This window comes from Thamnophis sirtalis, unplaced genomic scaffold, assembly GCF_051295495.1.
Source record: "Thamnophis sirtalis isolate CommonGarterSnake01/CBP01778 unplaced genomic scaffold, rThaSir2_p1.2 scaffold_3, whole genome shotgun sequence".
In the NCBI taxonomy this organism is placed as follows: Eukaryota; Metazoa; Chordata; class Lepidosauria; order Squamata; family Natricidae; genus Thamnophis; species Thamnophis sirtalis.
In genome coordinates, this window is record NW_028261383.1 from 161,368,621 (window position 1) to 161,395,379 (window position 26,759).

General features: G+C 43.7%; 1 protein-coding gene across 1 annotated transcript in view; it reads right to left on the minus strand.

The window, feature by feature from the left end:
- Positions 1 to 3,008: 3,008 nt before the first annotated feature.
- Positions 3,009 to 26,759, minus strand: part of ITGA5 (integrin subunit alpha 5) — a 96,751-nt gene continuing 73,000 nt past the window's right edge. Inside the window, exons 17-30 of the mRNA XM_087710627.1 lie at positions 25,764 to 25,918; positions 23,555 to 23,692; positions 22,709 to 22,776; positions 19,779 to 19,929; positions 17,461 to 17,553; positions 16,276 to 16,355; positions 15,522 to 15,602; positions 10,366 to 10,465; positions 8,683 to 8,835; positions 7,868 to 7,963; positions 6,735 to 6,848; positions 6,141 to 6,242; positions 5,088 to 5,210; positions 3,009 to 4,007 (exon numbers count right to left, since the gene is read on the minus strand). Of these exons, the coding sequence (XP_087566753.1) occupies positions 3,924 to 4,007; positions 5,088 to 5,210; positions 6,141 to 6,242; positions 6,735 to 6,848; positions 7,868 to 7,963; positions 8,683 to 8,835; positions 10,366 to 10,465; positions 15,522 to 15,602; positions 16,276 to 16,355; positions 17,461 to 17,553; positions 19,779 to 19,929; positions 22,709 to 22,776; positions 23,555 to 23,692; positions 25,764 to 25,918 (1,538 nt within the window). The 3' untranslated portion in view covers positions 3,009 to 3,923. The remainder of the gene's footprint in view (positions 4,008 to 5,087; positions 5,211 to 6,140; positions 6,243 to 6,734; positions 6,849 to 7,867; positions 7,964 to 8,682; positions 8,836 to 10,365; positions 10,466 to 15,521; positions 15,603 to 16,275; positions 16,356 to 17,460; positions 17,554 to 19,778; positions 19,930 to 22,708; positions 22,777 to 23,554; positions 23,693 to 25,763; positions 25,919 to 26,759) is intronic.

Here is a 26,759-nt window from a genome sequence, read left to right on the forward strand (position 1 = left end):
GATTTGAACCGCTGACCTGCTGATCTAGCAGTAGCCTGCAGTGCTTATTCGATGGTGATAGGGCAAAGCTAGTGTTCTGAGGGACCATACTCAAAAATAACACAATGGTCCACCTTTTCTTAGAAGGTAAAGGTTCCCCTCGCATATATGTGCTAGTTGTTCCTGACTCTAGGGGGCAGTGCTCATCTCCATTTCAAAGCTGAAGAGCCACTAAACACCGAAGGCACGCAGAACACTGTTACCTTCCCACCAAAGGTGGTTCCTGTTTTTCCACTTGCATTTTTACATGCTTTCAAACTGCTAGGTTGGCAGAAGCTGGGACAAGTAACGGGAGCTCACTCAGTTATGCAGCGCTAGGGATTTGAACCACCGAACGGCTGACTTTTCTGATAAGACAATCTCAGCGTCTTAGCTACCGAGCCACCTTTTTTTAGAAACACGTTATCCCAGTTAGTACTTTATTGGAAGCCCCCTCCTTCTCTCTAGGGCACCAAGAGGGTAACATGTTAAAGGAGGCTTGAGTTGGGTAAAGGCTACAATAAACTCCCACTCGCTGGCAGAGGAAAATACTAATTAATGAAGAAGAAGGGTTGGTGTTCTTTTGAGCTTGCTTGTTTTCTTGCAAACATTTCATTTTTAACTGGTTCTCTCCTGACACATGGTTGCTCAAGAAGACAAATGTTAGCATATCTTAACATTCCATGAACAGCCTAGGGTTGACAAAACATTTTTTTTCGAATAAAAACCTTCCCTGCTTGTGCACATACATCTAGAACCGTGTCGGTGAACCTATGGCACGCGTGCCAAATGTGGAACACCATGTCCACAAAGAGCCGAGGTGGCGCAGTGGTTAAATGCAGCACTGCAGGCTACTTCAGCTGACTGCAGTTCTGCAGTTCGGCTGTTCAAATCTCACCGGCTCAGGGTTGACTCAGCCTTCCAGCCTTCCGAGGTGGGTAAAATGGGTACCCGGATTGTTGTTGGGGGCAATATGCTGACTCTCTAAACCGCTTAGAGAGGGCTGAAAGCCCTATGAAGCGATATATAAGTCTAACTGCTATTGCTATGTCACCTGGCACACACGGCCTTGCCTGTTTGTTTTCCAAGTTTCTGGTGTGCATGTGTGTGTGACAATCCATTGTCCTTCATGCGCATAGCACGTACGCTGGCCAGCTGATTGTCAGATGCACATGTGCACCAGAACCCAAAGTCCGGCTTTTCCAGGAGTGTGATCCCTTTGTGCACGCAACAGTGCCAAAAACTGGCCTGCACATGTGTGCAAGCCAGCTGATTGGTGTGCATGTGCGCTAAAACCCGGAAGTTCGGCTTTTCTAGAGCCTGTGTGATGTTTCCACATGAGAAGAGGTTCGCCATCACTGATCTAGAAGTTCTAAGCAAGGCTTATCAAGAGGGAATGTTTGTTGCGATGGAAAGTTATAGCATAACACCCAGAATAATTTTTAGCTGTCTAGAGCAGTGGTTCCCAAACTTGGCAACTTTAGGACTTGTGGACTTCAACTCCCAGAGTTCTCCAGCCAGAAGAGCTAGCTGGAGAATTCTGGGAGTTGAAGTCCACAAGTCTTAAAGTTGCCAAGTTTGGGAACCACTGGTCTAGAGCACCATGGTATTACAGGTAGTCCTGGACTTAATGACCACAATGGAGCCCAACATTTATTGTTAAGTGAAAGAATTTGTTTTGCCCCAATTGTTAAGTGAATCACTGCTGTTGATAGTGAGTAACCCAGTTGTTAAGTGAATCTGGCTTCCCCATTAACTTGGCTTGTGAGAAGGGATCACACGACCTTGGAGCACAGCAACAGTCATAAATATGAACCAACTGCCAAACATCTGAATTTTGATCACACAATTATGGGGATGCTACAGAGGTAATTGTATTCAAGTCTTAATTTGGGATACGACTTACTAGCACTTAAGACATATTTCATTATGATTTTTGGACAAAACCCATTGACTGGGTTCAATCTGCCAACCCAACCCAAATGATTCTCATGAAGGCTTCATGAACACCACATATGAACCAACTTATTGATTATTTAGAGTTTCCACTTTGCTACAAGGAGACTTGTGATAAGTGTATCAGGCTGACTTCAGTAACCAGGATTAATGCACATCCATCCCCATGAGGCTACGTAAGGAATAAATAATGCTGCCTAACCATTCAAGCACATTCTGAATTAGACAGTTTAAACCTCTGCAGGAAACATGTCATCAAACTTATTTACTGGAGTAAGTTCACACATTTGATGTAATTGAATTAATTAACACAGCCTATGCAGTCTGTGATTTGGCCACTGACACATCTTGCTTTTATTGGCCTTTCCCTTCCCTTTTGTTATTTTGCTATTGGTTGAGGTCCAACATGTCTATTCGGCAAAAAATGTGATGTTTTCATGCTTTTCCACAAAAGCCTAAAAAATAGATTTGCACAGGTCCATCCCTGAAGCTCTGACGAGGAATATTCCAAACCTGCTCTCAATATTCTCATTTGGAAAAACCAAGATCAGTATTTTGAAGCACTTTCACGGCTCAAATAGCTTTATCATGCTCTACTCCTATTTGTTACCCAGCTCTGCATTATATTCTTACGGCTTGTTTTCCTGTTGTGTTTGATTCCATCGAGCTGACTTGTCCCATGTTATGTTGCTTTTTAAAATACTTAAAAAGATATACTTGCACAGCTATGTTTCACTTCCATATTAGGTCATATATTAATTGGGGACACATAACAAGAATGCCAAGGGAGAGAAGATTTCTCAGGGCATCCCAAAATGGCTTCTGCATTCTGGTTTTGCAAGACTGTCTTCATAACCATCCCAAATAATCATTCGACCAAAGTTCTCAGCTGTTTCTTTTACATGACTCCTGCTACCTGTTCATTTACACCATCAAAATTCTAACTCTGTTGGGCAGAAACAAGCAGTTCTAGAGGCTGTATCGCCCATAGCCAACCACATGGCGCTAACATTTACTAAGTAAGTAGACAAAAGTAGAAAATAGGGAAGCATTTATTGCACATTGGACATTTTAAATTAAAACAGCAACCCCTGTCTCTGCTACCAAGAGGTGGCCCTCGCTTCCTCATTCCTTCTTCTTTTCATTAAAGTGGCATCTGAAAAATAAAACATCTCAAGCGGTTTCCGGAGATCAGTGCGAAGACCGTCGGCGAGTCCGGGCCGACACCGGGTGATGGCTTGGCTTCCTAATGTGGCAAATCTTTGGCATTGTGGGAGCATCCTGCTTTCCCAGATAAAGTCTCTGCCCCATGTTGTCCTCCACAGGAAGCAAACCGGGGAAGACCGGAAAGGAGAGAAAGAGAGAGAGAGAGAGCCCAGGATCCTCCATTATGGCCCACGGAGGAGAAAGAGCTGGACTCAGGAGGTGATTGTGCTTTTATTTTTTGTTTCCTTTCGTTTTTTTCAGCCAAGCTGTGTCAATCTAAAGAAGACCGGCAGCTTGAGAACTGTCCACGACGACAATCCCTTCCCCGCAGATGGACGGAACAGACAGCTTGACTTAAGGGGCCTGAAATCAGGCCAGCACCTGCCGCTCTAGCGGCTTCAAGTATTCCCTTGGGCTGGAAGCGAATGCCTGCTGCAGCCCTCAGACTTCAGGACACAAGTTGTTGGTATGATCCAAGCCTCAGGGGACGGGAGTGGCTGGGAAAGGAGGGCACTTAGTGTCAAGGTTGGAGCCTCTTTCACGGAGGGAAAGCAGAGGTGCTTGGTGCACAGAACCCTGCAGTCGTCCAAGGGGCCCAGTGTCTGTGGCCCTGCCCTTCTACACCTTGCTGGTGTTGGTTGGAATCCTTCTTCTTCCCCAGTGCTCTTGATGGGCGATCCGAATGCCTCTTCGCAGGGCGGTGGCAGCAGCAACACACATACATAGAGGGCAACATTCACTTGCTAGGCCTCTGAAGCTGCTTGTGGTTTCAGCTGAGCTTTCTCCATGGCTGTGCCGTAAGGAAGGGAACGTTTGAAAAAACCCAGCTAAAAAAGAAAGAAAGAAAGAATGAATGAAAGAAAGAAAGAAAGAAAGATTAGCATCTATACAGGACATCACCCACCGAATTCTTTTTCAGGGCAAATTCCATTGTGGTTGAGTGGTCTTGTGGAAGCACATTTATGATTCCTTCTTAACACCACTGTAATCAAAGTAGTATAGAAATACCCCTAGATTTTTATTTAAAAACAAGAGAGTGTTTTCTCTTTCCATCTCTCTTTGAGTATCTCCTGACATTAACTTATTGCTGTCATTTCTAAGTGCCTTTGAATCGTTTTTGGCCACCTGGACAAGCCCCTGCATTTTTTTAAAGCAACATTTGTGGAAGGAGTTTATTATCACTATCCTCTTGCTAGGGCTAAGAGAGGATTGACTGACCCAAGGTCGCCTAGCTGTCCTTCTGTCCAAGGCAAGACTAGAATTCGCAGGGTTCGTGCTTCTAGCCTGATGCCTTGAAATTATGATATCAAACTGGGTCTTAACTTAATTAATGCTATAAAATTAAGTATGTAGTTCTCTAAACTCATGAGGACTGGAGCCATAACAATGAAAAACTCTTGGCTCAATTACATGTTTATGTGCATCACGCCCCACCTGCAGAGTTTCAGCTGAATACTGGAAACTGTGTCTCTTAAAAACACTAAATGTTGATTCAAGCCACTTTCATGACTGTGTACAGGCTGATTCACGTAGGTGCAGAATGCTAAAAAGGTAATTGTGTGTGCTTTGGGGTTGTAATTCTCCGTTGCAGGCCAAACTGTACACTTGTCGAATAACAGGGAAATGAGTCAGAGTCAATTCACCAGGGCAGGGCTAGAAAATCACAGGTGTTGCAGAAGATTCAGGTGCTGTCCAGGGTGCTGAAAACACTCCCCCATTGACACCTCTTAACATTCTATACCCCACAGCTTTTAACTGGCTTCTGACATTTCAGAATCTCCCTACCTACTCATAATTTCTTACATCTGCAGTCCTTACAAATCAAGACACACCCAGTACTTCAGAGCTTAAACGGTTTTCTCTCCAACCCTGAATTCCACAATTATTAGGTTGTTCCGTGAACTCACCTTGTACAGCACATAGATGAGCAGTGCTAACAGCAGCAGCCCAATCAGGATGGCTAAGATGATGATCCATAGAGGAACACCCTGGCTAGTCTCTGCCTTGGCCCAGTGGATTGATGTTGACACCTGTCACCAGAAAGGAAGCATGAATAAGAGATATCCAAAAGTTGTAATTGAAGGTGTTACTTTGGTAGCATCTAAGTCTGTTGGATCAACATATATACTATAAGTCATTCTTCAAAATGTTATAAGGACCTGTACATAAGATGAATAATTTTACCATATGTGGTATGAGTAAATAAGTATCTCAGAGCATGACTTTTGTTATGGAGAAAATAGGAGAAGGAAACACTACGTACACTGCCTTGAGCTGTACAGAAGCAAAGATGGGATATACTGTAAATCAAATAAGTAAGAATAAACTCCCCTTTATGACTCTGTAATCCATTAATAAGGGGTAGTGTTGGGGAAACTGAATCGAGCTGAGCATTTACCAGGATGCCATACCTGATGCCATATGCAGGTATTTTTACTTTGCCTCCTAGGAGATAATCTGCTACTACCTAGGATTGAACTCTCAACCCTTTGAATAGGAGGTAAGAGTATTCACCACTAGGCCACTACACCTCTCTAATAAATAAGCAAGAATAAAGCATCCTAAATCCACCAGGGTGCCAGGTATGTCATTCTCATAAATTTCAAAATAGGCCATTAGAAAGAGGCTAGCCTTCTTTAGTTATCCTAGGTTTCACATCATTCAGCCTCACCAGGCAATCCAGCACCTGAATTATAAGAGGAAAAATTACTTAGCCTACTCCACTTGTGTCCTTCTTACTATAACTTTCATTTATCCACTTTTCAAGAATATATCCAAGCTGGACTGACCCCGCCCATTCAGAGCTAAGAGCTACCTGCTTCTCTGAGTTGAGCTGATCCCAATCGCTCTCTCTGTTGTGGCAAAATGTCTCGTAATTTTCTTAATGTAAATTGGAATCCTCTTGGAAGAATTGGTATTCATAAGGACAGAATATTTCTATTCTAACCGATAATACTGACCTTCAGATCAATGGTGGGGAGCTCTAGAGGCTGGATTTTGTAGGGCACCTTTTGCATATGGTAAACAGCTTCACACTGGATAGCCTGAGGATAGTTCTCTTTCTGCAAGTGGGGAAAGAATCATGAGAAATGGTTCTGCACAAATGTTGGGTTGGATAGATGTACTGGAAGTGAAAGAACTTTAATAGGGAGGAATTAAGTATCCCATTCCCAAATGCTTAATACTATGAAAGCTAACACTTGTACAAAATGAATGGGAAGGAGCAGGCCGTTATTTTTCTGCTGGGATTATTACATTTTTTTCTGTGTGTACATAGATCAGAGGTGGGCAACTGTGATCTTTTAGCTTGAGTTATTCCATTCCTTTAACTTTCATTCATTTCTGTGCCAGCTACTGCTACAACCAAGAATAACAGTAAGGAAGGTGGGGGAAAAAAAGAGAGACAGACACAAAATTTGTCCAAACAATTGAAGCCTGATGAACACCAAAAATATGAATCTCTCTCCCTCCCTCTCCCTCTCCCTCTCTCTCACACACACAATTTGTCCCAAACAATTGAGGTCTGGTGAACACCAAAAATATAATAAGTTTACCTGTTGAAAGCTTTTGGACCAGATGCGAAAATGGAGGAATAAGCTGACACTTTCTAGCCGTTGCAATGCTCCCATGCGGCAGTGAAGTTGGAAACATTCATCTTCATTACACTTCTGCAGCGCAAGAACATTGAATGGTCAAATGAGACATTGGATGAACATATCTCATCAACCTTTAGTTACCTCCAAGGCAGAATTTGGGCCAAGCATCTTTGTGAACCTGAATGTCTGGCCTTACTTGACCTTCTTGCGCGTTGGATTATATCTCAGAATTCCCAGACAATACAACAAATAAGAATTACAGTCTAAGTTCTCGAGGACGACAGAATGGGGAAGTTATTGAATTGAATTGAAAAGTTTATTTATAGGCCGCCCTTTTCCCTGGGGGGACTCAGGGCGGCTTACAATTCATGGGGGGGGGGAATACAAACAGTGAGACATAAAACAATACATAATTAAAAATAGAACACAGCATTCATCATTCGGGTGGGGACGGATTACAATCTAACCCCAGGCCTGACGGGATAGCCAGATCTTAAGGGCTGTGCGGAAGGTCTGGAGGGTGGTGAGGGTGCGAATCTCCACGGGGAGATCGTTCCAAAGGGTCGGAGCTACTACCGAGAAGGCTCTCCTCCGCGTAGTCGCCAGTCGACACTGACTGGCAGATGGGATTCGGAGGAGGCCTAATCTGTGTGATCTAATTGGTCGTGAGGAGGTGATTGGCAGGAGGCAGTCTCAAGGGAATGTGAATCAGGACATTAGACCTAAGTTTCTCTGCATTATGGATGCATCTTACTTTTGAAGACTATGGCAAACAAAGGATCATGATTAGATTTGAAAATAAGCTACCGAAATGCATTTAGTGCTGCTTTTTGAAAACCACCTTCCACGTGTATTTATTTATGTAATTTATTTATTTAAATTTAAATTTATTGGCCACCCAACTTCCATGGACTCTGGGGGTGGGGATGGGGCAACGATGTCAACAAAAACAATGAGAAAACACTGTGGTGTAAGGAAATATTAGTGCAGCTCTTTAGGTTGGTCCTAAACACATCGTAAGGGTATCAAAGATACGGAGCACAACTCTTGTGTTTTGAAGACGTTTCTTAAAATGATGATGTGGGGCTTACCAGAGGGAAAGTGCCTCCAATGTTGCCCGTGTTCCATCCTCCATCTTGCACATAGTGCTGCTCCTGCCCAGGAGGAGGTGTTGGAGGTGGCTCCAGCTAAACAGAGGGAGGGACGGAGGGGGAGAGAGAGATTGCAAATGTGAATTTTCATAAATTAATTCTCTGTAGCTACCAGTTGTAGTCTTGTTGATTAGGTTAATACAGTTCTCCATGGCCTGTTAAACAGAGGCATTCCTTGTGGTGTGATTAGCTCAAGGTATCAAAGGGTATCTTTGCAAAGTATTGTAATACAGCTGCCAGTCAGAAAAGGCCCTTCTTTTGAATGCCAGGGCGACTCCAAGAATTAGTGCTCTTGTGCGATACAGGCTTCCCAATAGCAGAAAATCCCCCCTTGTTGTTACAACTCAGTCTCAGGCTTGGGCATGTTCTAACACAGAGCAAAGGCAAATGTCTTGTGGAAACAAGCTACTTGTTGAAACATTTATGGAAAAAAAAACACCTGCAGGCAAAAAAAAACCAAGCAGGTTACCAAAAGGGGGAAGATTTGAGATGGAAGACAATGCACAACATTGCCATTGCTGAATGGAAAAATGGCAAATTATTAAAGTAACCAAATAATGTATAGACAAATTTGGGGAATTTGCTGTCTCCTACAATTTATTACTGCTCCCTTCCTCTTTATTTTGATTTTCTAAACTATCTTGCTTGGTGCCTTTAGGTTTCAGGAGCTGAACTCCAGTCTCAACATTTAGTGGACAGGCCAAGTCACTTCCTCCTTTGTATCCTCCCCACCCCCCACAGGGGGCCCCTATTACCTGTAGACGTGATGGATTAATGGGGCTGCTGGAGGTACAATTTGCCGGCACCGTGTAGCGGGTGACGTACAGTACAGCTCGTCCTTGCACTCGGAGAGGACAGCTGAGGTCCAACACTCCTTCGCTGATGGCGCTGGGCCCCTCATTGACAAACTACATAAAGGAAAAGAAAAGAAATAGAGGAAATTATCCAAGGAACCGGGAAACCGCTTCATTCTAGAAAAGGCTGCTCGTTTACTTTGTCCTTCAAGGCTGAGATGCAGAGAAACCTATCACCTGCTGAATGACCTTGCAAACCAGCATGAAATCAGGACTATAATGCAGAACAGGTCCAGCTGAGCTAACAAGACCGCCCACGAGACAAACTGTAGCCATTTCATAAAGATATCTTGATCAGCAACCAAATGAAGAGCAATGCCAATAAAGGCTAGTGCCATAACAATAGTCAGCAAACCAGCCATGTTTCCATCGTTAGCCAAGCATTTATTTTTGGAAAAATCCCAGATGCGAAAAAGTAACTTCTGTATAACTTTATACAGAGGTATATATAAAACCTTATAAAGCTCAACATTCACAGCAATATCAACCTAGGCAGGTATATTGCTGTGAAGGTTGAGCTTTAATATGGCTTGTGTTAATCTAGATCTGCCTCCTTATTGTTAGTGTCTTTCAGAAGTGTAGGTTTGAAACTCCCATAATTCTTAGCCCGTATGACTTACACCAGATCTGTCAAACTGGCGGCCTGTGGGCCGCATGCATCATGCACAGTCCACGCCCAACCCGGCTTCGCAAAGGCAACCCCCCCGTCACAATATGTCATGTGACACAATCTAATTCGACACTCGTGACTTACACTCATGTTCCTTAAGAATTTTGAATGCTGAGGTGGAGTCATTTGGAGGCTACCACTTTGAAAAAGACTGGTACAAAAGGACATTTCAGAAGCTGAATTGGGTCCGATCCAGGGGTGGGTTCCTGCCAGTTCTAACCTCTTCTATAGAAGAGGTTCCACAAATCTACAGTGCCATTTAGAACCGGTTCCAGATCCCTCCCCCTGCCCATCCGCACATCATCAAGATGAAGAGCGAGAGGAGGAACTCTGGGAGTTGAAGTCCACAAGTCTTAAAGCTGTCAAGTTTGAACACCCCTGAGGTTTTTTTTTCTAAAGGGTTAGGGGTGCAAGGGTCTTGTAACTTGACAGCTTTAAGATTTGCACACTTCAATGCCAGAGTTCCTGAGTCAACATGACTGAGGAGGAATTCTGGAAATTGAAGTCTACGTCATAAAGCTGTCAAGTTTGAACACCCTGGGTTTTTTTTTCTAAAAGGTTAGGGATGCAAGGGTCTTGAACTTGACAGCTTTAAGACTTGTGCGCTCCAAATGCCAGTTTCTGAGCCAACATTTTGGTTGCTAAACAAGAGTGTTGTTAAGTGAGTTTCACCACATTTTATAAGTTGGCCACACCCACCCAGTCACATGACTGGCAAGCCACTCCCACCCGTTCACATGGTCGGCAAGCCACTCCCACAAAGCAGGCCACACCTACAGAAGAGGTTCTAAAATTTTTTGAAGCCCACCACTGATCCGATCCCAGAAATAAAATAGGCACCCCCAAGGACATTTGGCCCATTGGGAAGTCCCAGCTATTCCATCGGCTTCTTCTGCTCAGCAAGAAACACCCACCTGATAGACATGGCGGACCCCAGGGCCGATATCTTGTTCACGCTGCACTGATCTACCAGGCGCCCAACCAGGCAGAGCCACAGCGTCTGGCATGGATGCTCTGTGGAAGAGGTAGAAAAAAGCATTTCAGACAAAGAAATTATTCACTGGGGACTAGAGCAATTTAAATAATCAATGCAAATCATTTCTCAATGATGTGAGGCAAAATTAAAGCAAAATCCAAACAACAGTAATCAAGTCTTAACATCACATAAAGTTCACTGTGATGTCTACTAATATAGCAATGCCCTTTACTGGGATGTGTAAGCATGGAAATCAGAACATGTGTGTGTTCCTCTGGCTAAGCATTCAACATGTATTTATTTTAACTGAGAAGCAAATTGCAAAATTAATGTTTGGCAACAATACGATTTGCTTATTTGATATTTTTATTCCATTCTTTTATAGTAGGCCCAAGGCTGTGGATTTAATCCACAATTAAGCAATGCAATGATAATAATTATTTTTATGTTGTATGTTTTATTTATGAAGTAAAGCAGAATGAAGTTAATAAAACTATAAAAATGCAACAAGAATAAATGATTCATTAAATATATTTTTGTTATTTCTGAAGGTTATTATGTTCTGGGGGAAAATGACACATATTTTAAATTGACTTTGAAATGAACTTGGATATTTTTAGATGATCATATTCCTATGAACCATGTACTTATTAGATGGTAATTGATGGCTGAACTATGCAAATAGTTTTTCTACATCCTTCTTGCTGTCAGGACACTAGTTCTTTTACACGGAAGAAACAAATTTATGCCTTCAATTACTGAACTGAAGAGTGGTGTTACCTATAACTCATGAACATTGCTTCTAGGCCCAGATATAATGAAAAAGGAACTGTTATGCAAACTTCACACCCACACACATGAGAGACGCCCACAAAATTACTGTACACACCTCTCACTGTACATATTCATACATATAAGGTAAAGGTTCCCCTCGCACATACGTGCTAGTCGTTCCTGATTCTAGGGGGAGATGCTCATCTCTGTTTCAAAGCCATAGAGCCAGCACTGGCAAAAGACGTCTCTGTGATCATGTGGCCGAAGGCGCATGGAATGCTGTTACCTTCCCACCAAAGGTGGTCCCTATTGTTCTACTTGCACTTTTACATGCTTTCGAACTGCTAAGTTGGCAGAAGCTGGGACACGTAATAGGAGCTCACTCCGTTAGGCAGCACCAGGGATTCGAACTGCTGAACTGCCAACCTTTCGAAATGCTAAGTGTCTCAGCCACCGAGCCACTGCGTCCCGTTACACATAATTATTTCTTGTTGTTTGCTGTGTTTTTTTCCTTTTGTTATTTTTCTATTTTTTCTATTTTATCAAATAGAATGCAAAAAATATGACACAATGAGCCCACCAACAATCAGCAATCTCCTCCTGCCTCGTATGCAACTTTTGTTACTAAATACAGGGCTGAAACATTATGGAGCAAAGTAATTGTTAAAAATCAGTATTAAAAACTAGTTTGATTCTCCTGCTTAATAAAAATATTAAAAAATGGTCCCGGCTCTGCCCGTTTTAGAGTATGGTTGATATTGGGCACATGTGTAAAAATCAAGCTAGGATTTACTTTCGGGGTAGGTCGTATTTTGGGGGGAAATACAGTGGAAGCAGACCTGCTGAGATTTCTCTGAGCCTAGTCAAGGTTGAGTGTGACTAGCTGTGCATTTATTTATTTATTTATTTATTTATTTATTTATTTATTTATTTGTCAACAAGTGCATGGAAACAAGTATGAAAAATACATGAAAAAATGGATAAAAATAAGCAAAGCATAGCCACAAACATATAAAGAATACATATAAATGGGACAGGACTGGGACAGGAGGCACGCTGGTGCATTTATGCATGCCCCCTTAGGGACCTCTTAAGAAATGTGTAAGGTCCATGGTAGACAGCTTATGTTTATAAATATTATAATTTATGATATTCCTTTAGCCCATGATGAAACTCAAGGTGGTATACATTAGATTGCTTAATGCCTCCTCTTCGACTCTTGAACGTAATTGGTGAATTATAGGTGTTAAGATCTGTAAATGGCCTGCTCTACTCAACATTTGGGTCTCTTGCATCTTCTCCCAGGAATTAACCCTCCTTTATCAAGAATAGAATGAGAAAGATCTGCATATGCTCAAACTACCTCAGATTAAACCCCCCCTAAAGTGATCCCCCCCATTAATCTTTGACCACTTGGTAAATTAGGAGGCATTCATTCAAAACAGATTTATAATTTTAAAAGAAAATGTCTAGTAAGCCTAGGTACAGAGGGAAGGCGACTGCTTAGTTGCGGAGATAATGTAAGTTCTGCATGAAGAACCTCAAAAATTTAATCCTTGGCATTTTAAGAGGAAAATGTTGGGGAAGTTTACCAGCAGGCCTTGGAAATCAACTGCCAGAAGCTCTCACCACCTGAGGCCTGTGAAAAATACAGACTTCTTGGTGAGAGAGTAGAAAGACACGTGGAACAGTCTGACTGTCAGAGGCAGGATTTGAAAAGGAGGAGACAGGCTCTTCCTAAAACCCCAGAGTTGCCTCTAGGCGTGATGAGCAGCAAACAAGCCTAATAAATGGAATAAATAAATAAATAAATGAGAAATAAGAGTCCTCGGGGCTGTAGGCTAGAGCTTCCTCATTCCTGGTTTATATGTTTTTTGTTCCCTTTTGAAATTCCATCATGCACAGACTCTTTTATGATTAAGGAGCGTTCATTTAAATTGCTACAATTAGACGAGGTGTTATTCTAAGCTACTTCTGCAAAAGCTGCTAACCTGCCAAGAGTTGCTAATTAAGAAAGAGGCATTTTCTTGGGGAACTGGGGGAATATAGAAAGTTGCCCTGCTGGATTCATGAGGACTCCTGGGAAAAGAAAACTTGTCTAAAAGGTTTGACCAATGGTTTCAAGGGTTGACTTGTGACTGGAATATAACAGACCCCACGGTGTTCGTTCAAGAGAACGCTAACTAATCAAGAACATTTGCTAATCACTGTAATCAAATGGACTGTTTTCTCAAAGTGCTTGAATTAAAAGCTGATTCATACTCTCCAACATGGGGCATAAAATCGTGTGGGAAATTTTATTGTCTCTCCAGCTGCATATTCTTTGAATATAAGCTAGCCGAGCTTTCGGTAAAATGTCTATTTAAATAACTTGCTTGTGTTTCCTGGAGGAGATAATCATGGATGACTAGATTTCAGGTTTCAGAAGAAAAACAGCTCCCTTGGGGTAAATACCAGCTGCTGCCACATTTTCCAGTTGCAATGTACGCCTGTGAAGGTTGGACCATAAGAAAGGTTGAGCGCCAAAGAATTGAAGCCTTTGAACTATGGTGTGGAGAAGACTCCTGCGAGTCCCTTGGACTGCAAGGCGATCAAGTCCTAGAAGAGATCAACCCTGACTGCTCTTTAGAAGGCCAGATCCTGAAGATGAAACTCAAATACTTTGGCCACCTGATGAGAATGAAGGACGAGAAGATCCTAATGCTGGGAAAGATGGAGAGCAAAAGAAGAAGGGGACAGCAGATAATGAGGTGGCTGGATGGAGAAACTGAAGCAGTAGGCATGAGCTTAAATGGACTCCAGAGGATGGTAGAGGACAGGAAGGCCTGGAGGAATGTTGTCCATGGGGTCGCGATGGGTCAGACATGACTTTGCAACTAACAACAACCACATTGGAGAGCATTTCTCAGGGATACTTATATTTCCATAAGAAAATGTTCATGCAACTAGCATTCCACTGGTGTCATATAAGAAAGTGAGCGCAAATCCTAGACTGAACTCATGCAATCAGCACAGCAAAAATTGAAGTGTGGACCAGGCATCCTTGGCTAAGGGGATTGTCAAGTTGACGGGATCTACAGCACTTTAAAATATTGCAAGATGCTTCCTTCTGATTTACCAGTTGTCCAATCAACTAAACTTCATGTTCCTGTGCTGGATATCAGCACTGTTTCCCATTTGATCAATCTATACCAATGTGGAATATTTGGTTGCACTGAGCAGAGTCAAATATGCATATATTTGAATCCAAGCAATAAATTTAGCAGTAAGTGATTAGAGAGTTATCTTCTAAAAGCAAACCAGGTCTTCATTTAAGGGAGGACAGAGAAAGATGGCGAAGATCTAAGAAAGACCATTTCTCATGAAAGGAACTTTTCAAGTGTAACTTCTCTAATGATGCACTTACCAAACCAGACATAATATTGCCCGTGCTAATGAATTGAAAACTGTAAATTGACTGGGAGACAACCAGACCCAACTTCATTCAACTCGTTTTTAAATTATTGAATGAATAATTCCAGCTTTTTGGTAGTGTCTCTTTAGTTCTACTTTGGGGATATTTTCTTTCTTTACAGGTAGTCCTCGCCTCACAACAGTTAGTTTAGTGACCATTCGGAGTTACAACAGCACTGAAAAAAGTGATTTATGACCTTTTATCACACTTATACAGCATCCCCAGTCATGTGATTTACACTCAGATGCTTGACAAATGGTTCATATTTATGACGGTTGTAGTGTCCCGGAGTCATGGGATCTCCTTTTGTGACCTTCTGACAAGCAGACAATGGGGAAGTCAGATTCGCTTAACAACGGTGTTGCTAATTTAACAATTGCGGTGATTCACAACAAATGTGGCAAGAAATGTCATAAAATGGGGCAAAACTCCCCAATTAACCCAATTTCTCACTTGGCAACCTAAACTTTAGGGTCAATTGTGTTTGTAAGTCAAGGACTACCTGTATTTTCCCCACTGTTTAGCTAATCATCCCAACAATGCATGTGGCAAAACACAGAGTAAGAAGAGAGCAACATTCTCGGTGTCAGGGAAGTAGGAAGACTTTTATTAAAAATTGTTGGGAGGGAGGAAGATCAACTTATGAAGGGATGGAAAGGCAGGTGGGTTCCTGGCCTGGCAGCTGGTGCAGCCTTCAGGGTTAAAATGATTTGCCAACACGTGGCACCTTTCCTTTGTTATTAAAGGTGTGATTTGCCCTTACCCGCTTATGATTAAACTCCAGCATTTGCATGCCTTGCAGGCAACAGCAGGCCTTGGACATTCTTTTAACCATTCAAAATAATTACTCCTGGCGTGATACTTACCCATGGGATGTAATGCGAAGGGAAGTTTCCACACGCAGGACAAAAGATTCCACTTCGCTGTGAGAATTGTTGGCGTTCTTGCTGCGAAAAAACAGATATGTCTATGTGGAAGGGTGTAGACTAAAAGCACCGTGCAGGAAAGAAATAGTCCAGGAAACCAAGGACTGTTCTGACCTAGGCTTCCCAAGAGCATGAAGCAAACCCACTTTTATTAATTTACTGTGAATTCTGCTCATTCACATCCAGCAAAGTCTTTCAAGGGGGGATTAACAGTCACAGACCTTATCTGGCTTGGAGAGCTGACAGGCCGATATCTGCAAAACTTGGCAAGGAGTCTCAGAGAGTCACGAACCAATTAAGCAAACTAAATGTCTCCTGTAAATTCCCCTCCCCTTTCGTTCCTCTGTTATTTCCTTCCTCTGGGAGGGGCCATTCATCATCCACCTGTGGCCTTACTCCCAAGTCGACCCCTGTTCTTTAGCTGTTCCCTTTGTCTGGCAACTCTGCGCATGCGCACACTGGGAACAGGCTCCAGCTGTTCGTCTGCCTCACTGATGTCTGACTCTGAAGGCAGCTGATAACTGGCATATGGCTCTGGCCCCCTCTCTGCCTCCGACACAGAGCCCTCATCGGAGCCTTCCCCAGACTCCAGGACTGGCCCACGTTCCCCCCAACCTCCTCACTGTCCGAATCTGTTGCCAGCTTTGCTGGCGGGCCACAATAGGTACTGGCAGATTATCTTGGGTGTTTTTACCTGTGAATCTGGAAATCAAACTGGATGGATGGCTTAGCATCGGTGATGCGAGGCACAGTAAAACGCAGGCCACCCCAGAGCTAAGAAGGATAAGACAAAAAAAAAGAAGAAGGCATTAGAATCAAGTGCTTTATTCAGATATCTTCTATCAGAGGGTGTGCGTGTGGGTTTACTTGGATCTTGGTTGTTTTCTTGCAGACATTTCATTACCCAGCTATGTAACAGAGTGGGCTGTTTTGGATGTAATAGTTGCATGTTGATAGACCAAAGCCAACACTTTAGTACAGAGGCCTCCAACCCCTGAGTCTTGGATGGTACTTGTCTTTGGCCTGTTACAGCCTAAGGTGCACAGCCGAAGGTGAATGACAGGCAAGCAAGTGAAGCTTCATCTATATCTGCAAGTGCTCCTCAGTGCTAGCATCACCGTTTCACCTTCACCACAGCTCATCATATTAGATTCTCATAGGACAGTGATGGCGAACCTATTGCATGCATGCCACAGGTGGCACACTGAGCCATTTGTTAGGTGAGGCGTTGCCCTGACAGTCCAGCACACATGTGCGTGCTGGCCAGCTGACTTTGGCCTTCATGTTTGACCATTTTTCATCCCCTGGAAGCTTCCCTGAAACCTTCGGAAGGTGAAAAACAAGCAAACAGGAAGTTCAGGAATGGACTTCCGGTTTTGGCGTTGGGCTGTTTTTCTCCCTCCGGAGGCTTCAGGGAAGCCTTCTGAAGGCGAAAAACAGCCCTACAGGCAAACCAGAAGTCCATTCCCGAACTTCTGGGTTGACCATAGGGCCATTTGGGGGGGAGGGAGGAGGGGGAGGCTGTTTTCGCCCTCCCCAGGCTCCTAGAAAGCCTCTGGGCCTGGGGAGGGCGAAAAACGGGTCCATCGTGTGCCAAAAGCAGGGGGGGGCATGCGCATAAAATTATGGGTGTGGGCACGCCCGTGCATGACCCCCCCCTGCGCTCCCCCCGCTTTTGGCACGCAATGGGAAAAAGGTTAGCCATCACTGTCATAGGAAGTTGAACCCTACTATAAATTCCTACTGCAAGGGATCTAGGTTGTGTGCTCCTCCCTCCCCCCCACCTCCCACTCTGTGGAGAAAACAGTCTTCCACGAAACTAGTCCCTGGTGTGAAAAAGGTTGGGACCACTGCCTTAGTACATAGCAGCAACACTCACGCTGACACCTGCTTTCATCGGGTTGCCAAGATCACAGATAACCATATTTGTATCGTTCACGGTGTCATAACGGCAGCTCTGGCTGGAAATGTTCTAAAGGAAAGACAAAGAAAAAGTGCGTTAAGACCACGGGTATCAAACTTGCCCCGTCATGTTATTGTCATGTGACATTCCCCTCCTTCGTGGAGCTGGGGTGGGCGTGGCCTGCACAGGATGCATCTGGCCTGTGGGCCGCCAGTTTGACACCCCTGATTTAGACAAATCCATGGGGGATTTGTGTGTTATCATCAAAGTTAAAGGTAATAAGCTTTGGATACCAATGGCTAAAGAGCAAAGAGGCCTGCGCGCTTTCACTATCTTGTCCGACTTGTTATAATTCTTACTGCTAGGATAGAAGCCTCTTAACAAACTTTTCACGTGAGCTTCAATCCATTTCATCTGCTCCAGTCAGGGCTGGGTTTCAACCGGTTCGCACCGGTCCCTGCGATCCGGTTGGTCGCCGAACCCGGAAGTAAGTAACTTCCGGGAACTGCGAAGCCCCCCCCCGCGCCCGCGCGCGCCCGCACACCCGCGCCCGCTCCTTACCCGTTTTTTTGAATTTCGCGCTTTCCACGCATGCGCAGAACGCCTGCGCGATCCTCCAGGAGCAGCTGGAGCATCGCGCAGACGCTAATACGCATGCGCGTGCCGCGTGCGTGCACGAGGACGCCGCGTGCGTGCGCGAGGATGCCGCGTGCGTGCGCGAGGACGCTGCCGGCCTCGTTCCAACCGGATCGGGGCGAGAAACCCACCCCTGGCTCCAGTGTATACATGAGTAAAAAGGGTTCTGCTGAAATATTTATAATCACGTGTACATAAAACCAATAGCTCGCAGCGTAGAGAAAGCATTTCCCTTCTGTTACATGAAAGGGAAGAATGTTTTTATGGACTTAAACTATTAGGTTTCTATGTTTCTGCACAATTTAGTTCCTAAAAAGGGCTTTCTAATGTTTATACCCAAATTGAATAGATTCTTCAATTTTAAAAGATTTAGGGTTTTTGTTTTTTTAAAGGGAGAAGACTGTGATCAATCAGGAGCAGCCAAAAATGCATTAAAAAATAGAATAAAGAACAGGGTAAATAATGTAGCCTTTTCATTCTTGTAATTCCCAGAATCTTCTGGGATGGTGGGTGAGAAGCATGAATATCAGCTCGATACAGGTGGTCCTTGACTTACAACAATTCATTTAGTGACTCTTTGAAGTTACAGCATCACTGAAAAAAGTGACTTATGATTGTTTCCTACACTTACAGCCATTGCACCATCCCCATGGTCACTTGTTCAAAATTTGGATGCTTGGCAACTGGTTTGTATTTATGACAGCTGCAGTGTCCCAGAACATGCGACTGTCTTTTGTGACCTTCTGACAAGCAACGTCAATGGGGAAGCCAGATTCACTTAACAACCGTGATGCTAACTTAACAACTACAGTGATTCACTTAACAACTGTGGCAGGAAAGGTTGTAAAATGGGGCAAAATTCACTTAACAACTGTCTCACCTAGCCACACAATTGTGTTTGTACTGAATGGCAACTGAAATGGAGTCACTTTATGATCGCTTGAATTTTTGAAAATAATGAGTCATGTGGTACTTTTGGCCAGCATATTTATTGTGGCATAAGCTTCCAAGGATTAACGGAATGTGTTAATGTTTTGAAATGCCACCCCCCCCCCCAACCACTGTTGTATTTTTGTTGCTTTAGAAATCAGAAATATTGACCTGCTGGAATTCACAACATCATCATTTTTCAACGACCCCAGAATCTCTTGCAGGGTGGAGTCTGGGCAAGCAGAGAGTTCTTAATGGCCGGATGCCCTTCCTGTTGCCAATGCAGAATTTTGTGCAGCAGATATATTCTCATTGTGCCCAGAGAGAGAAATATCTGCCTCTACCTAGGATTGAACTCACAGCCTCCTGATTGTGAAGTGAGAACTCCATATCTAGGTCACCACACCACTGGAATTCACAACATGCTCCCACAATTCACAATCTTTTACACTTTGGTCAAAGAACAGAAGATGTGTCCCAGGGCTTCTATCAGTCCCCATGTTGTACTTCATGCTCTAGTTTGACAACTAATGCAGTGTTTCTCAACCTTGGCAACTTGAAGACGTCTGGACTTCAACTCCCAGAATTCCCCAGCCAGCGAATGCTGGCTGGGGAATTCTGGGAGTTGAAGTCCAGACGTCTTCAAGTTGCCAAGGTTGAGAAACACTGAACTAATGGATGGAACATCATTGGATTTTGAGGGAGAAGGTTCGTTAAGGAGCACTTACGCCGTAGTTGCGTTGAATTCCTGAATAGTCTGCCTCGGGTGGGATTGTCACATGGAGTTCAGCTTCATAGGCACCACCTTCTCCACGATTCATGGCATGGAATGAAAGGTTAAGTGAATTCTTGTTTCCCAGAAAGGCAACAGTTGGGTCCCTGCGAAAGGTGAAATCCACAATGAATGAGTGCACGCATCAAAACAAAACGAAATCTGAAACAATGAGGGCAAGATCAAAGGCGGCAAAGCTACCGTATTTTTCGGAGTATAAGACACACCTTTTTCCTCTCAAAAAAGAGGCTGAAAATCTGGGTGCGTCTTATACACTGAATACAGCATTTTTGGCCTCCTGAAACCCCGCCCCCTTCACCCAAATGGCCGTGCATAGCCTTTAGGAGCCTTGCAGAATGCTCCTGGGGGCTGGGGAGGAGGGCAAAAATGAGCAAAAAATGGTCTGATTTTTGCCCCCCACAACCCCTAGGAGCACTCTACAAACCTCCTAAAGGCTATGCATGCCCTTTTTTTTGACAAAAAAACAGGCCGTTTTTGGGAGGTCTGCAGAGTGCAAAAACTTTTTTTTTTAAAAAAAAAACATGCCTCTTTAAAATCTTGGTGCATCTTATACTCCGATGCATCTTATATTCCAAAAAATACCGGTAATTATTTGGGCACCATCCGGAGAGTTCAGAGAAAGGAGTACTGTACTTTTATGTCACTTTCAGGTGACCCTAGTCAACTAAATCTTCCGGCGTACAATTTAAATCAGTCTGAACTTCGTACTCTTCTCCGCAACCTTGGTAGAAAGTTGTTTTATATAACCAATGAGTCAACAAGGCCTGGAAAGTTTCAAGTATTTCTTTCCCCCACCCCCCTTTGTAACATATGAAATGTTAGTTCTTCTCAAGCACCTAAAACATTAGCTCATTCCTAGATTTTACACATATTAATCAAAACACTGTGCTTGGTGTCCATGTCAGATAAAGATTCTGCAGCATAGAAAAGGGATTGTGGTTTTGTCCTGGACTAACAGTTATTACAAGGTGTAGACCTGACGGAAGTCTCCGTTTTTATCACAAACACATTGCCAATAGAGCTATGTTGATATTTAGAAGGTGCTTAAACTGTGTTTCTCTGGTCAGCTCCCGACACCAGGATTCCCAATCTGGTCCCCTCCAGCTCTGGTTGGACTAGAATCAGGGCAATTATCTTTCCTTTCCAACTACATTTAACTGAAATTAAATACACTTAATACATTGACTCTCAGTAATACTAAAACTGTAGCACAGTAATTGTTTTTAGATAGCTCTAGGACTGCACTCAAGAAGGGGGGGGGTCAGATAGTACAGCTATGATCTCGTTCATTCTTGTCCACGTTGATCAGCAAAGACTTTCTGACATTTCTTTCTCAGTCAAGCGTTAAAATGAGACTTTTTGGCATGCAAAGCATGCATTCTGCAACTGCATATTTCCTCTTTCGACTAGTGTAGAGATTCAGATAGGAAGTATCTATTGGGCATGTAGTCTTTTCTGAACAACTATTTATCACCTTCCTTATTCATACAATTGATTCACAGAGCACGTTCATTTCATACTTATTTGTATTGGAAACAATATGCTAGCCCAAGGGGTCCTCAACTCCTGGCCTGCGGCTTGGTAAATCCATGCAAGCAGTGGGCAAGTGGGTGAAGCTCCATTTGTGTATGGGATGGGTGGATGCGTCTGCCGCTTGTGCACAACCATCCTTTCTCTCTCCCCCCACCGCACCACTACTGCCGCCACCACTGCCGCCATCACCACCAGTCCACAGAGCCTTAAAAGTTGGGGGCCATCATTGTAGGTGAGGATGTAAAAAGGGGATATCATTCCTCAAAGTGTGTTAATGTTGATGTGTACGTCCGTTTGTGTTACAAGCAACAAAAGATGTGAAACATTTAAAAGAGACCATGAATGGATCCGTTGCAGAGGTGGTATTTAGCCAGTTTGGACTGGTTCTCGTGAACTGGTAGCGGAAATTTTGAGTAGTTCGGAGAACCGGCAAATACCACCTCTGGTTGGCTCCACCCTCCCGTCCCCTGTCATTTATTCCCTTGTTTTTTAGCTCAGCTGATTTGCGCGGCAGAGCGGATTGCCGTGCCTCAGCTGAGCTAAACAACAGCTCTGCTCACCAGCGCTGACACCGAGGGCAGTCTTTGAGTGCTGCGCACGCGCAGGAAGTGCACACGTGCAAAGCGCTCTCTCGTAGAACCTTTCGGAAAAGATTTGGAATCCCACCGCTGATCAGTTGGTAACGAAAGAGCAAAAAGGATTGCACCTGGAAGGAATTGCAAATCTACATTTTCCAGTTGGAAATCTTGCATGCCTGCATTTCCATCTCACGATGGGAAAAGATACCAAATGGTCAATGTTTAAGAAAGGGACAATACAGAACCACTGGTCCCCAGGGCTAAAAGCACATTAAATTATGCATGCAAGTTGCATTTCAAGCTTAGGATGGGCTGCTCTGGGCTAACCAGAAGTGATTTCCAGTACTGTTCTGATCGCTCCAGAAGTATTCTGGAAGATGCTAAGCACACTCCTACTAAAAAGGTAGAGTTGACTTGCAAATCAGCAGATATTGGAAAACAACATTACTGAATGGGTCATGGACCATTTCCATTGCTTGACTCCTCCAAAGTCAGACTATTTGTCTGGAACGGTATAGGGTTTCCTGCCTAGGCAGGGGGTTGGACTAGAAGACCTCCAAGGTCCCTTCCAACTCTGCTATTGTATTGTTTTGTATTGGTGTTCAAAATGCATAAGAGGATGCAAAATATTAGATTTAGGAAAGAGGAGACTCTCTTTGGATTTCTTGAGATCAAGAAAATACAAGTAGTACACAGCTGTCCACCTTTATCCTTGCTTGTGGTACAGCAGGAAAATGACATGGCAGAGACTTACCCAAAGACATCAAGTTGCAGGTCAGGGACACAGACATTGTCCTCTCCACAGTCCAGCTGAATCTGGGCCTGGGAAAGAATTCCAGCTACAAGTCAGATGAAACTCTACCTTCTTCACATGTGTTAAAAGTACTGTCGGTGGCAGCTCCGACCCTATGGAACGATCTCCCCGTGGAGATTCGTACCCTCACCACCCTCCAGACCTTCCGCACAGCCCTCAAAACCTGGCTATCCCATCAGGCCTGGGGTTAAAGACCCGAATTGTATGAATGTTGTGCTTTTAATGATGTACTGTCTTATGTGTTAATCTGTTTGTTTTCCCCTCCTTTCGAATTGTAAGCCGCCCTGAGTCCCCCCAGGGAAAAGGGCGGCATATAAATAAACTACTCCAAATACTCCAAATTAAGCTGGGGGGGGGGGAAGAGGAATAATAGAATTCATTCATTTACTTCTTTCTTTCTTTCTGCGCCATGGTGGTGCAGTGGTTAGAATGCATTACTGCAGGCTACTTCTGCTGATTGCTGGCTGCCGGCAGTTTGATTCTCACTGGCTCAAGGTTGATTCAACCTTCCATCTTTCTGAAGTCAGTAAAATGAGAACCCAGATTGTTAGGGGCAATAGGCTGACTCTGTAAAACACTTTGAGAGCGCTGTAAAGCACTATGATGAGGAATATAAGTACTATTGCTATTGCTATTTCCTTGGCAGATGACTAAAGGTTTACCAGGAACAAGGGAAGGTGTTTCTAAGTCATGGGTATCCAATTCATTTGCAAGCAACACTCAGATTCCATTATTCTTGCTAGGCAAAACCTTCTTTGACACCTTCAAAGGCTGCATGGATCATACCTTCTGTTCAATGTGGTTGCGTGTGTGGTAGTTAAGGATGGGCTGCAGGCCATGGACATCTGGTGGTGCCTCTGGATCCAATGAGAAGTTCAGGGACAGATGGATGGGGGAGAGCTTGTCCCGGAATTCTGACTCATTCTGGAGAGACAGAGGAAGGCGTTGAGCATGGTGGGGAATAAGTTATGAAGAAATGCATGCTACTGTCATGTGGGCTTGTTTGCTCTGTTTTGGCTCCTCTGCAGAGGTGGGTTCCTACCAGTTCGCACCTATTCGGTACAACCGGTTCGTCAAATCTACCGAACTGGTTAGAAGAGGTTCCACCAGTGGACCTGGAAAGCAGGCCACACCTACAGAAGAGGTTCCAAAAATTTTTGAAACCCACTACTGGTCCTTGGATATGATTATTCTACACTATCATGCTCATATTTATAAAACTCAGTGCCTCTGTGAAAGGTAAGGATGACTACTGTGTTTGTGGTGCAATCAGAACATTGTGTGTGTTGAAGTTGTTTTAACGCAAACCAAAGATGCCTTTTAAAAAACAAGTTTACATCATATTCTTATGCCAGTGCTCTGTGTGAGGTAATTTAAGGTGGTTCTGATAAGTGTCGTCGGCATCTTCATATCCGGTCACATGGGTGGCAAGCCACTCCCATCCGGTCACATGGGTGGCAAGCCACTCCTACAAAGGAGGCCACACCCACAGAGTAGGTTCGAACAATTTTTGAAACCCACCACTGCTCCTCTGCAAACCAGAGCTTCATAACCTACCATATCCTGGCTACACTGTACTTACAATATTCCTACACTCCTAACCCTCAATTATTATATGCAAACATCAAAAACGTCATCAAAAAGCACAACAAAGAATGTTCTTTCTGCATCAACTCAGGAAGCTCAAACTGCCCAAGGAGCTGCTGATTCAGTCCTACAGATGAATGATTGAGTCTGTCATCTGCACCTCTATAACTGTCTGGTTTGGTTCTGCAACCCAACAAGACAGACCCAGACTTCAGAGGATAATCAGAACTCCAGAAAAAACAATTACTGCCAACCTGCCTTCCATTGCGGACCTGTACACTGCACAAGTCTTAAAGAGGGTCGTGAAAATATTTACAGACCCCTCGCATCCTGGACATAAATTGTTTCCACTCCTACCCTCAAAATGATGCTATAGAGCACTGCACATCAAGGCAACTGGACACAAGAACAGTTTTTCCCCAAACACCATCACTCTGCTAAACAAATAATTCCCTCACTACTGTCAAACCATTCACTAAGGCTGCATTACTATTACTATTAGTCTTTTCATCGTTCCTATCACCCATCTCCCCCCCACTTATGACTACAGGACTGTAACTTGTATCCTTACGATTTATATTGATATTGATAGTTTCCTGATTGTTTACTATGATTAAGTGTTGTACCTTATGATTCTTGACGAATGTTTTTTTTCATTGTATTTAAGTACAATGACACTAAAGATTATACTTATACTTATGTACACCGAGAGCATCTGCACGAAAGACAAATTCCTTGTGTGTCCAATCACACTTGGCCAATAAAGAATTCTATTCTATTCTGTTCTATTATTCTGTAGTTTGAAAATTGCAATTCTTGAGGCTCTTTTTGTGGTTTCCCTTTAAATATCCATAAATTATGTCAAGAATATCTATGGTAAATAGAACTGGTTACACCTTTATTCCACTGTTTCTCAAAATGTGATTATGGTCGTTTTACAGGATTTTCCTTCTGTGACCTCCAATTTTATTCTAAGGGAGGTGGTTTGGGTGAAATGGGATGAGGTGGCTGGGAACCGAGATGGAACCCAGGCCTCTATAGGATTATTCCTCCCTATATGTTCTTCCCTATATGTTATTCTGTTTTCAGTCTTTAAATACAGGTCAATCTTAGCAGAGATTTAATGCCTTAGGTGCATAATTTTACAAGTCAGGGTGTTTCCTGGTAGCCCCATTAGTGGGCAAGGTACACAGATTTACTGAAGTCTTGTATGAGCAAGTCCACTATCTCAATGGGGCACAAAGCAAGGGCCATTTTCTAAATACCTCCCATCCACATAATTCATCCATTTGGGACAGCAAGGCAAAAATGAGCATCTTAAGAGTGGCCATGGGACGTTTCTCATTCTGGAGAAGACAGTTTACAAGAAGAGGGAAAAATAGAGTTCACAGAAGTAGACTCCACTCACCCTCAGGTAAATCTTCATCTCACGGCACTCTGAACTGGCTCCGTTGTGGACTTGGAGAGTCTGAGTAAGGTAGGATTGCTGGGAATGCAGGAAGAGGGCCCGCTTTACTGCTCCTTTGTGTTTGAGGTGGTCAAGACGCAGCTCCACGGCGAATCCTGCCCAATGAGAGAGAAAGCAGAACCAAGTGAGATATTTTGTCTTCCATGCTTGAACATAGTCGATGAAGCTCAAGGATTTATCAGAAAGAAAAGCAAATCCCATAAGCCTGAGGCCTGCGCAATCCTGCTACATAAAGGTTTGGTTGCCTACCATACAAAAGGGATTGCAAAAGGATTTGTTTCTGCAAGTCCCTCTGGATTATGAACCGCCTCAAGCTGATATCAGATCAAACGTCCTTTAAAAAAATGCAACTCTCCCTTGCATCAGTTGAGCCATTACCCATACAGGCATCCAAGGTGGTTCACAGTATTTAACTGTAGAACCTTCATCTTGAAAAGAAAATATCCAAACAATGTGCTTTAGATGAGCTGGTTAAGACCACACTTGGAAAGGGGTACAGAGAAGAGCAATAAAGATGATAAAGGGTTTGGAGTTTAAACCATACGATGAATGATTGCAGGAACTAAGTATGTCTAATCTAATGAAGAGAACGACTAAGCACGAAATGATAAAAGTCTTCCAGTATCTGAAGGGCTGTTATAGAAGGGGTCAAACCAGTGGTGGGATACGACCGGTACACCCTGGTATGGGCGTACCGGTGCCTGCCGGGAGCACCGGGTACCATTCCGGTATGGTGCTCCGGAGGGCCCACCTGCCCGCCCGCCGTCCTTACCGGTATTTGAGCTCTTCGGGGCTTCCATGCAGGCACACGGAGCATACGGTGCCTGCGCAATGCTCCGCTGAGCAGCTGGAGCATCGTGGAGGCATTGTGGAGCATCACAAATGGTAAGTACGCATGTAAATGCTGTGCGCACATTCATGTGGTGGACGCTGGGC